The sequence below is a fragment of the Mobula birostris genome, chromosome 17 (assembly GCF_030028105.1).
Source record: "Mobula birostris isolate sMobBir1 chromosome 17, sMobBir1.hap1, whole genome shotgun sequence".
NCBI classification, from domain to species: domain Eukaryota; kingdom Metazoa; phylum Chordata; class Chondrichthyes; order Myliobatiformes; family Myliobatidae; genus Mobula; species Mobula birostris.
In genome coordinates, this window is record NC_092386.1 from 73,471,213 (window position 1) to 73,483,521 (window position 12,309).

The window sequence follows — 12,309 nt, forward strand, 5'->3', positions numbered from 1 at the left end:
GAATTTCTTTAGCCAAAGAGTGTTGAATCTGTGGAATTCGTTGCCACAGATGGCTGTGGAGACCAGATCATTTGGCGCATTGAAGGTCAAAATTAATAGGTTTGTGATTCGTCAGGATATGAAAAGTTATGGGGAGAACACAGGAGAATCGGTTTCACAGGGAAATGGATCAACCATGGTGAAATGGCATAGCAGACTTGATGGGCTGAATGGCCTAATTCTGCTCCTTCATCTTATGGTGTAAGATGGACAATAGTACAAGGAGAAAAACTGTGGCAATGAGGCAAAAGTGTTACTTGTAAAATCTTGAACACAGTGGTGATTTCCACATGTCAGCCCTTCAAAATGTACTAGTAACCTTTCATTTCTTTCAGATTATCCCTCGGAATAATAGCACCAAATCTAGTCTCACCTATAACTATATTATCCATGAGGACTCCCTACCAACAATCAGCAACAACAATGTGCTTCAGGAAGACCTTGATGCATTTGAGTGGGCTTTGAAGAGCTGGTCCCAGTGTTCCAAGCCATGTGGTGGAGGTAATTATATCTGAATAGGATCTTTTAAGAATGGTGTAAGGGAGGACTGGAAGGCTAAATTGCAGATATTTTAATGCACGGAGCATTTCTTGTAACACAGGTGAACGTAGAATGTTGATCAACATATGGGTGTATGGTATTGTTGTAATCACAGAGACATGTTTTAAGGAGGCCTGGCAGCTCCGTGCTTCAAGTATAGAAACTTCAGGTGAGATGGCGGAGAAAGTGAAAAAGAACAGGCATTGCTATATTGATTAAGGAATTAATTACCATGGTGATGAAGTGTAATATCCTGTCTTTCAAATGAGTTCATTTGGGCAAAACTAACAAAAAGGGTAATTACTCCACTAAGAGTTTGCAGTGGCCTCCAACAAACAGCAGGAGATAATCATGCAAATGATAGAGGGGTGTAAAAGCAATAGGGTTCTACTTGCAGGAGGTTTCAGCGTCCAGAAAATTAATTGCAATCGCCCCTATGTGAAAGGCCTGGAGAGGCCACACAGGACAGTAGCAGATTTTACTAGCGAAATGATGGTACTGGACTTAATGTTGGGGAATTATGCCGAGGAGGTAGTTGCAGTGTCTGAAAAGTCTTCACGTTCTACAAGTCAATAAGAGTGATCCAAAATTAAAGTCTTGAATAAGTGAAAAGCTCATTTCAACATCACTTGACACAAGCTGGCAAAATTAAACTGGGAGTAGCTTCTAATGGATAAATAATGCCTACAGGCACTCACCCCCATCATTGCAAAGTGCTTTGAGAGACTGGTTCTATCACATCTGAAATCCTGTCTGCCCTCTATCCTGGACCCCCATCAATTTGCCTATCGCACCAACAGGTCAACAGAGGACGCCATCTCCTCGGCACTTCACTCTGCCCTGACCCACCTGGACAGCCCCAACTCTTACGTCAGAATGCTGTTCATTGACTTTAGTTCGGCATTCAATACTGTGATCCCCTCCAAGCTGATCACCAAACTTCGCCAGCTTGGTATCAGCGTATCCCTCTGAAATTGGACCTTGGACTTTCTAACTAACAGACCCCAATCAGTTAAGTTAGGCAACCTCTCCTCCTCCACTCTCACCCTGAGGAGAGCTAAGGTACCGGTGACCCCTGTTTCCATCCAGGGGGTCAGTGTGGACATGGTGGAGGATTACAAATACCTGGGGATATGAATTGACAATAAACTGGACTGGTCAAAGAACACTGAGGCTGTCTACAAGAAGGGTCAGAGCCGTCTCTATTTCCTGAGGAGACTGAGGTCCTTCAATATCTGCCAGACTGATGCTGAGGATGTTCTACAAGTCTGTGGTGGCCAGTGCTATCATGTTTGCTGTTGTGTGCTGGGGCAGCAGGCTGAGGGTAGCAGACACCAACAGAATCAACAAACTCATTCGTAAGGCCAGTGATGTTGTGGGGATGGAACTAGACTCTCTGACAGTGGTGTCTGAAAAGAGGATGCTGTCTAAGTTGCATGCCATCTTGGTCAATGTCTCCCATCCACTACATAATGTACTGGTTGGGCACAGGAGTACATTCAGCCAGAGACTCATTCCTCTGAGATGCAACACAGAGCGTCATAGGAAGTCATTCCTGCCTGTGGCCATCAAACTTTACAACTCCTCCCTTGGAAGGTCAGACACCCTGAGCCGATAGGCTGGTCCTGGACTTATTTCATAATTTACTGACATAATTTACATATTACTATTTAACTATTTATGGTTCTATTACTATTTATTATTTATGGTGCAACTGTAATGAAAACCAATTTCCCCCGGGATCAATAAAGTATGACTATGACTATAACACTGGCGTGCCTCAAGGCTGTGTGCTGAGCCCTCTTCTGTACTCCCTTTTCACCTATGACTGCGTTCCTGTACATGGTTCTAACTCCATAATCAAGTTCGCAGACAACGCCATGGTGGTTGGCCTGATCAGAAGGGATGACGAGACGGCCTACAGGGACGAGGTCCAGCACCTGGCCGCATGGTGTGCCGACAACAACCTGGCCCTTAACACCCAGAAGACCAAGGAGATCATTGTGGACTTCAGGCATGCCAGGAGTCACACTCATGTCCCCACCTACATCAACGGGACTGTAGTGGAGCGTGTATCAAGCTTCAAATTCCATGGTATCCACATTTCCGAGGATCTCACCTGGTCCCTGAACTCCTCCATCCTGATCAAAAAGGCGCCTTTATTTCCTGCGGAACATCAAGAAAGCTCACCTCTGTCCCAGGATACTGACAGACTTTTACCGCTGTACCATTGAGAACATTCTCACCAACTGCATCTCAGTATGCTATGGCAATTGTCCCGTAACGGACCGCAAAGCACTCCAGCATGTGGTGAAAACTGCCCAGCGGATTATCGGCACCCAATTGCCCACCATTGAGAACATCTACCATAAACGCTGCCTGGGCAGGGCGAAAAACATTATCAGGGATGCATCTCACCCTAACCATGGACTTTTTACTCTCCTCCCATCTGGTAGGCGCTACAGGAGCCTCCGCTCCCACACCAGCAGGCACAGGAAGAGCTTCTTCCCTGAGGCTGTGACCCTGCTGAACCTCACATCACAGCGCTAAGCAGTATTGCACCCATATTGTACTATCTCAGTACTTTTATATTTGTGTGCTGTAGCACTTTTTTATTCACAGTTATTTTGTAAATAACACTATGCTTTGCATTTCTGGTCAGATGCTAAAGGCATTTCATTGGCTTTGTATCTGTACTCAGCACAATGACAATAAAGTTGAATCTAATCTATCTAATGGAAAGTGGGTGTCTTTTAAAGGTGAAAAAGTGAAAATTAAAGATCAACATGTTCCTGCAATTATGAAAGGTAGAAGAGGGAAGTCCAGGAGACCCTAGATGTCAAGGTCTGAGAAAGAGAAAGGGAATTAGGTGGCTGGTGAGAACCTTCAGGAGTAGTGAATGTGTAGGAGGGGTTTAGCTGAAGAGAAAGCAAGCTCACAAGAAATAAACACCAGACAACATTAGGGAAAATATTTTGTAAGTATATTAAGAGTAAGAGTGTAACAGTAGTGCCTTTAGCAACTAAATTCACAATTGTGGGTAAGGTAACCAATAAACATTTCTTACCTGTATTCACTAAAGAAAGAATATTGAGCTTGCAGATTTCGAAAGAGGCAGGAATTTTCTAGATCATATTTAATAAAAAGGAGCATGTAATAGCTGTCAATGGTCTAAGGTGGCAGATCACTGAGACATGATGGAATGTGCCCCCTTCATGCTTTGTGGGGCAAAGGAGGTGATTGCTGGGGTCCGGCAGTGATTTTTAAGTCACCATTGGTTGCAGAAGAGGTACCAGGTAAGTAGGGTGCAGGAAATATGGTCCTGAATTCAAAAAGGGCAGCAAGGATAAGTCAGGTAATTATTGAAAGGAGAATCTAATGTCAGTGGTGGGGAAGTTATTGGAAAAATACGTGGAGAGGCAGAGATTGATTAGCAAGATAAAGTCATAGAACATAGAACAGTACAACGCAGGTCACGCACTTCAGCCCACGGTGTTGTGCCGACCTTTTAACCTACTCCAAAATCAATATAACCCTTCCTTCCCACGTAACTCTCCGTTTTTCTTTCATCCCTATACCCCTGTGACTTTTCTCCATGTGCCTTATGACTCTGTCCATGAGCCACAGGCAAAGCTGAACAAGATGCCACACCCATGTTAGATCCAATTGCCGGCATTCGGCCCATAACTTTCCAGTGTGTGTACCTGACCATCTACCTGTTTCACAATGCAGCTTTGCTGATGGAAGATTAAATCTGATAATTTGAAAAAGCCACAAAATGTGTTAATGAGGACAGTGTATTTGATGTTGTTGCTACTGTAAGGGTTTTGCCAAGGTCCCGCTTGGAAGGTTGTTCTATAAGATAGATAAGATAAGATAAGATCTCAAAGGAAATTACAGTCGCACAGTAGCATTACAAGTACACAGCTATAAATATTAGAAAAGATGTGGAAAGAATAAAAAATAAGTTACCACAAATAGGAGAGGTTCATCATTTTCCTGGCTACAGGTTGACTCACTACAGAACCCAATGACCGAGGATAAGCAACACACACAAAATGCCAGTGAACGCAGCAGGCCAGGCAGCATCTCTAGGAAGAGGTACAGTCGACGTTTCGGGCCGAGACCCTTCGTCAGGACTAACTGAAGGAAGAGTGAGTAAGGGATTTGAAAGTTGGAGGGGGAGGGGGAGATCCAAAATGATAGGAGAAGACAGGAGGAGGAGGGATGGAGCCAAGAGCTGGACAGGTGATTGGCAAAAGGGGATACGAGAGGATCATGGGTCAGGAGGTCCGGGAAGAAAGACAAGGGGGGGGGGGAGACCCAGAGGATGGGCAAGAGGTATATTCAGAGGGACAGATGGAGAAAAAGGAGAGTGAGAGAAAGAATGTGTGCATAAAAATAAATAACAGATGGGGTACGAGGGGGAGGTGGGGCATTAGCAGAAGTTAGAGAAGTCGATGTTCATGCCATCAGGTTGGAGGCTACCCAGACGGAATATAAGGTGTTGTTCCTCCAACCTGAGTGTGGCTTCATCTTTACAGTAGAGAAGGCCGTGGATAGACATGTCAGAATGGGAATGGGACGTGGAATTAAAATGTGTGGCTGCTGGGAGATCCTGCTTTCTCTGGTGGACAGAGCGTAGGTGTTCAGCAAAATGATCTCCCAGTCTGCGTTGGGTCTCGCCAATATATAGAAGGCCACATTGGGAGCACCGGACGCAGTAAATCACCCCAGCTGACTCACAGGTGAAGTGTCGCCTCACCTGGAAGGACAGTCTGGGGCCCTGAATGGTGGTAAGGGAGGAAGTGTAAGGGCATGTGTAGCACTTGTTCCGCTTACAAGGATAACTGCCGGGAGGGAGATCAGTGGGAAGGGATGGGGGGGACGAATGGACAAGGGAGCGATCCCTGCGGAAAGCAGGGAGGGGGAGGGAAAGATGTGCTTGGTGGTGGGATCCCGTTGGAGGTGGTGGAAGTTACGGAGATTTATATGTTAGACCCGGAGGCTGGTGGGGTGGTAGGTGAGGACCAGGGGAACTTTATTCCTAGTGGGGTGGCGGGAGGATGGAGTGAGAGCAGATGTGCGTGAAATGGGGGAGATGCATTTGAGAGCAGAGTTGATGGTGGAGGAAGGGAAGCCCCTTTCTTTAAAAAAGGAAGACATCTCCCTCGTCCTGGAATGAAAAGCGGAGGGTAAGAATGTCCTCATATAGCGTTGGATGGAGCAGCGCGGTTGTCCAAGTTAAGGTGTCACAGATCCTAGGCAAGTCAGTAAATCGGATACAAATTTGGCTAGGTCATAGAAGTTGAGGGGTGGTAACAGAGGGTTGGTTTTGCTATTGGAAGCCTGTTACCAGTGATAAGACTTTGTCTTTTTGTTATTTCTGTATTATAGGAATGATGTGTTTACACTAGAGAGAGATCTGAGGAGATTCACCAGGACAATACCTTCATAGCTAAAGAGAGAAAAAAAAATGGCTGGGATTGTTTCCCTTGTAGTAAAGAAAGCTAAGAATGATCTAACAGAGGTTATAATTTATAATTGATGTAGACAGTGTAGATAATCAGAATCCTTTTCATATGGTAGGTGTATCAAGATTTTAGATCTGCCTAAAGCATTGTTGAGGATCCCTATCACCCAACCCACAATCTCCTTGACTCACTACCACCAGGAAGGAGGTACAGGAGTATCAGGACTAGGACTGCCAGACTGGGGAACAGCTTCTTCCCTCAGGCTGTGAGACTAATGAATACCCTGCCACCACCGGGGTCTCGTCACCAGGACTGCAAGCTGTTTACTGTTTGCTGTATTGTTTACCTGTGCTGTACACTCCATGCATTTTGAATTATATTTTATTAACTTACTTATAGTAATATTTTGGTTTATGTTCTGTGTGTGATATTCGCTTTGTGGTGCACGTGGTCCAGAGGAACATTTTTATTATTTGGTTGTACATGTGTACAGTCTGATGACAATAAAGTTGAATTTGATCTTCTATCATAGTATAATAGAATTTTATATGAAGATTAAAATTAATTCAAATCAATCAAACATTATGGTCTCAAAACTGAATAAGCTAGGAGGTATGAGATGTGAGTTACGACGGTAATGGCTAACATTTAAATAATTAAAATGTTCACAATAAATGCTGTGTATTTCTGTGGGAAAAGTGGTGCATTGTGGTCTGGTCTCCCAAACATGTTCATATGTAGAGGCTGTAGATTAGATGGGGAGAGCCTATGCAGAACGAATGCTACAGAATAAGAAAATATATTATACTTTATGTTCATTTGTGTGGGGCAGGACACAGATAAAAGCTCCCTGGGAATCATGAAAAATGTGTCCAGAGTGAATAAAGTGCTGAATGAACATAATAAACCAGAAATCTGTAGACTTGAAAATAATTCCCCATTCCCATAAATTCAGGTGATCATTCCAGCTTTGGGCCTGTGGGAAAAGGAGAGGTACGTCGCATCCGGAGTTTCTCCAGTTAGCCGACGATTTCCCTCCACGCATCTCTGATGTAGCAGTGGTTTGCCATTGCCTTCTGCTGGGTGAGTTTCCAACGAGATCACCAGCTCGAAACCCAGCACGGATGGAAAGCGTGTTAGCAGCCGGCTGGATTTGAACATGGGACCTTTTGTCCCAAAGTCTGGCACTGATGCCACTACACCACCAGCCGGGTCCTTTGGGCCTGTATTCACTGGGATTCAGAAGAATGTGTGGTGATCTCATTGAAACCTACCGATTGTTGAAAGGACTGGATGGGGTGGATGTGGAGAGGATGTTTCCTTTGGTGGAGGAATCCAGAACTAGAGGGCACAGCCTCAAAATTGAGGGGCGACCCTTTAGAACAGAAGTAAGGAGGAATATTTTTAGCCAGAGAGTGGTGAATCTGTGGAATGCTCTGCCACAGACTGTGGTGGAAACCAAGTCTGTGTGTATATTTAAGGCAGAAGTTGATCATTTCCTGATGGGTCAGAACATCAATGGATATGGCGAGACGGCATGTGTATGGGGTTGAGTAGGATCCGGGATCAGCCATGATGGAATGGCAAAGCAGACTCAATGGGCTGAATGACCTAATCCTGCTCCAATCTCTTATGGTCTAAGTCCTGATGATTGATGTCATGTTTTGAACAAGGAGGCAATGAAGATGCACAATTTGTTATCTTATTAAGTTCCAAAGTTTCTATGCTGGTTCCCAGAGAATGAAAGTTCGCAAATATAATCTCACTCTTTTTGCAAAGTAAGGGGTAAAAAGGCAGGAACTACAGACCAGTTAATATTACCAGAGAAAATGCTATAATCTATTTCTAGCAAACTGCTAACAGGACACTACGAAAAGTCTGTGTGGATTGCTGAAAGTGAAACCATATACTTCAAAACCTGTTAGAACATTTTAAAGTTGTTGCAATGAGAATGGAGAAAGCAGAACCAGTAGTTTTCAAAATGGTACTTCATAAGAGGTCATTAAACAAAATGGTACTTTATAAGAGGACATTAAGCAAAATGGTACTTCATAAGAGATCATTAAACAAAATGGTACTTTATAAGAGGGATTATACAAAATGGTACTTCATAAGAGATCATTAAACAAAATGATAACGTGGGATTGGAGAGAATTGAGAGTAGAAAATGGAGTAGGAATAAATGTTATTTTTAGGTTTTTGGCCCATTGGATGCCAAAGGGATCGGTGTTGGGATCTCAGTGTCAACATGTTATGTCAATTATTTGAACGTGAAGATCAAATGTAATGTATCCAAGTTTGTTGATAGTACAGAGTGACAGAATGTGTAGTGAGAGTGCAGAGAGCGTCAGATGAATAAGGTCATGTCAAATGGATGGGCAAGGACATGGTAGATAGAATATAATGTTATTTTTAAATGGGTGAGAGATCATGGCATTTAGAAAATGTAAATTTCCTCATTGGAAGCTAATGTGCAGGTACCACAAGCAATGGAGATGCACAGGGCTAGAAGGCTGTGAGTGAGGCATCCTTGCTGACATTGCAGCTGGAAAATTGTATATAGGTCTCATCTCCCTGCCTAAGGTAATAGAAAAGATGCAGACAAAGTTCACCAGATTATATGTGGGATGAGGGAGATATCTCATGGGAAAATGTTAAGCCTATGGCGCCTTTACTTTAGAGGGAGTAGAAAAACATTGAAATACACCATTTTTATGGGGCTTGACAACGTTTATGTTGAGGTAATGTTTCTGGCTTAGTTGTATGAACAGTGGATTAAGGTCTCAAATTAATGTGCTGGCTATTTGGAGTAAAATGAGAATAAATTTCTTAAATCAGTGAATATCGGATCTTGGGAATAATTAATCCAAGAATGGTGTGGAAACATAGACATGAGTGTATTGAAAATAGAGATTAAGAGGTTTCTGGATGTTGAGATCATTTAGGGCTCAGTTCTAAAATAATATGTGTTTATCAGTAAAAGTAAACATTGAAGATGCAGACTGGCTTTAAATACTACTTAGGGAAAGAAACCTACCATCTTTACCTAGTCTGGACTCTGTACGATTCCATTCCCACCCTAACAGAGTTGACATATCTGCAGTGGGTTGAAAACCTATTCCATGTATCACATTGAGTGTGTCAAAATACTCCCCAGTGGTCCTGAGCTCTAGCTCACGGCCAGTGATGTTGTGGGGATGGAACTGGACTCTCTGACGGTGGTATCTGAAAAGAGGATGCTGTCCAAGTTGCATGCCATCTTGGTCAATGTCTCCCATCCACTACATAATGTACTGGTTGGGCACAGGAGTACATCCAGCCAGAGACTCATTCCACCGAGATGTAACACAGAGCGTCGTAGGAAGTCATTCCTGCCTGTGGCCATCAAACTTTACAACTCCTCCCTTGGAGGGTCAGACACCCTGAGCCAATAGGCTGGTCCTGGATTTATTTCATAATTTACTGGCATAATTTACATATTACTATTTAATTATTATGGTTTTATTACTATGTATTTATTTATGGTGCAACTGTAATGAAAACCAATTTCCCCCGGGATCAATAAAGTATGACTATGACTATGAATATTAAATGCTGGATTTTCAATGATGTCCTTGTCCTGAAATAAAGGAAAGTTACGTCACATCCGGAGTTTCTCCAGTTAGCGGACGATTTCCCTTCACGCCTCTCTGACGTACGAATCGTGTACGAGGCAAGTTACAGCAGTGGTTTGCCATTACCTTCTGCCGGGTGAGTTTCCAAGGAGATCACCAGCTCGTAACGCAGCACGGATGGAAAATGTGCAGGGGAGCCGGCTGGATTCGAACTCGGGACCTTTCGTCCCAAAGTCCAACACTGATGCCACTACGCCACCAGCCGGGACGTTGTCCTGAAATAGATTAAATAAAAGGATAAGATAGATAGATAAATGAGAGAAAATATGCAGATGCTGGAAATCCAAGCAACACACACAAAATGCTGGAGGAACTCTGCAAGCCAGGCAGCATCTATGGAAAAGATTTTATGTTTTGGGCCGAGACCCTTCAGCACGATTGGAGAATAAAACATGAGGAGTCAGAATAAGAAGGTGGGGGGAGGGAAGGAAGAAACAGAAGGTGATCGGGGGGAGGGAGAGGGGTGAAGGAAAGAGCTGGGAAGTTGATTGGTGAAAGAGATAAAGGGCTGGGGAAGGGAGAATCTGACAGAGAGGACAGAACTCATGGAAGAAAGGGATGGGGAAGGAGCATCAGAAGGAGATGATGGGCAGGCAAGGGGATAAGATGAGAGAGGTATGGAAAAGGGTGGGGGCATTTCTGGAAATTCAAGAAATCGATGTTCATGCCATCATGGCTACCCAGACAGAATATAAGTGTTGCTGCTCCAGCCTCAGTGTGGCCTCAAAACGACAGTGGAGGAGACCATGGATGGACATATGGGAATGGGAATGCGAAGTGGAATGAAAATGGGTGGGCACTGGGAGATCCCACTTGTTCTGGTGGATGGAGCATAGGTGCTCAGTGAAGCGGTCTCCCAGTCCACATGGGGTCCAGCAGTGTACACGAGGCCACACCAGGAGCACTGGACACAGTATATCACCCCAACAGACTCACAGGTGAAGTGTCGCATCACCTGGAAGGACTGTTTAGGGCCCTGGATGGTAGTGAGGGAGGAGATGTAGCACTTGTTCTGCTTGCAAGGATAAGTGTCAGGAGAGAGATCAGTGAGGAGGGACGAATGGACAAGGGAGTCACGTTGGGAGTGATCCCTGTGGAGAGCAGAAAGTGTGGGGGGGGAGTGTGTTTGGTGGAATCCTGTTGAGATGATGGAAGTTATAGAGAATTATGTGCTGGACAGAGAGGCTAATGGGGTGGTAGGTGAGGACAAGAGGAACCCTATCCCTGTTGGGATGGCAGGAAGATGGGGTGAAGGCAGAAGTGCACAAAATGGAAGAGATGCAGTTGAGAACAGCATTGATAGTGGAGGAAGGGAAGCCCCTCTCTGAAGAAGGAGGACATCGCTTTCATTCTGGAATGAAAAGCCTCATCCTGAGAGCAGTTGCGGTGGAGACATAGTCATAGCCATACTTTATTGATCCCGGGGGAAATTGGTTTTCGTTACAGTTGCACCATACATAATTGAATAGTAATAAGACCATAAATAGTTAAATAGTAATATGTAAATTATGCCAGGAAATAAGTCCATGACCAGCCTATTGGCTCAGGGTGTCTGACCCTCCAAGGGAGGAGTTGTAAAGTTTGATGGCCACAGGCAAGAATGACTTCCTATGACGCTCTGTGCTGCATCTCGGTAGAATGAGTCTCTGGCTGAATGTACTCCTGTGCCCAACCAGTACATTATGTAGTGGATGGGAGACATTGTCCAAGATGGCATGCAACTTGGACAGCATCCCCTTTTCAGACACCACCGTCAGAGAGTCCAGTTCCATCCCCACAACATCACTGGCCTTACGAATGAGTTTGTTGATTCTGTTGGTGTCTGCTACCCTCAGCCTGCTGCCCCAGCACACAAGAGCAAACATGATCGCACTGGCCACCACAGACTCGTAGAACATCCTCAGCATCATCCGGCAGATGTTAAAGGACCTCAGTCCCCTCAGGAAATAGAGACGGCTCTGACCCTTCTTGTAGACAGCCTCAGTGTTCTTTGACCAGTCCAGTTTATTGTCAATTCGTATCCCCAGGTATTTGTAATCCTCCACCATGTCCACACTGACCCCCTGGATGGAAACAGGGGTCACCAGTACCTTAGCTCTCCTCAGGTCTACCACAGGCTCCTTAGTCTTTTTCACATTAAGCTGCAGATAATTCTGCTCACACCATGTGACAAAGTTTCCTACCGTAGCCCTGTACTCAGCCTCATCTCCCTTGCTGATGCATCCAACTATGGAAGAGTCATCAGAAAACTTCTGAAGATGACAAGACTCTGTGCAGTAGTTGAAGTCCGAGGTGTAAATGGTGAAGAGAAAGGGAGACAAGACAGTCCCCTGTGGAGCCCCAGTGCTGCTGATCACTCTGTCAGACACACAGTGTTGCAAGCACACGTACTATGGTCTGCCAGTCAGGTAATCAAGAATCCATGACACCAGGGAAGCATCCACCTGCATCGCTGTCAGCTTCTCCCCCAGCAGAGCAGGGCGGATGGTGTTGAACGCACTGGAGAAGTCAAAAAACATGACCCTCACAGTGCTCGCTGGCTTGTCCAGGTGGGCGTAGACACAGCTCAGCAGGTAGACGAT

General features: G+C 44.7%; 1 protein-coding gene across 7 annotated transcripts in view; it reads left to right on the plus strand.

Annotated features, from left to right (window-relative positions):
* Positions 1 to 12,309, plus strand: part of adamts3 (ADAM metallopeptidase with thrombospondin type 1 motif, 3) — a 370,913-nt gene that overhangs the window by 342,017 nt on the left and 16,587 nt on the right. For all 7 annotated transcript variants that reach the window (XM_072281905.1, XM_072281906.1, XM_072281908.1 and 4 more), the window contains one exon: positions 375 to 540. In XM_072281905.1, coding sequence (XP_072138006.1) covers positions 375 to 540 — 166 coding nt within the window. The remainder of the gene's footprint in view (positions 1 to 374; positions 541 to 12,309) is intronic.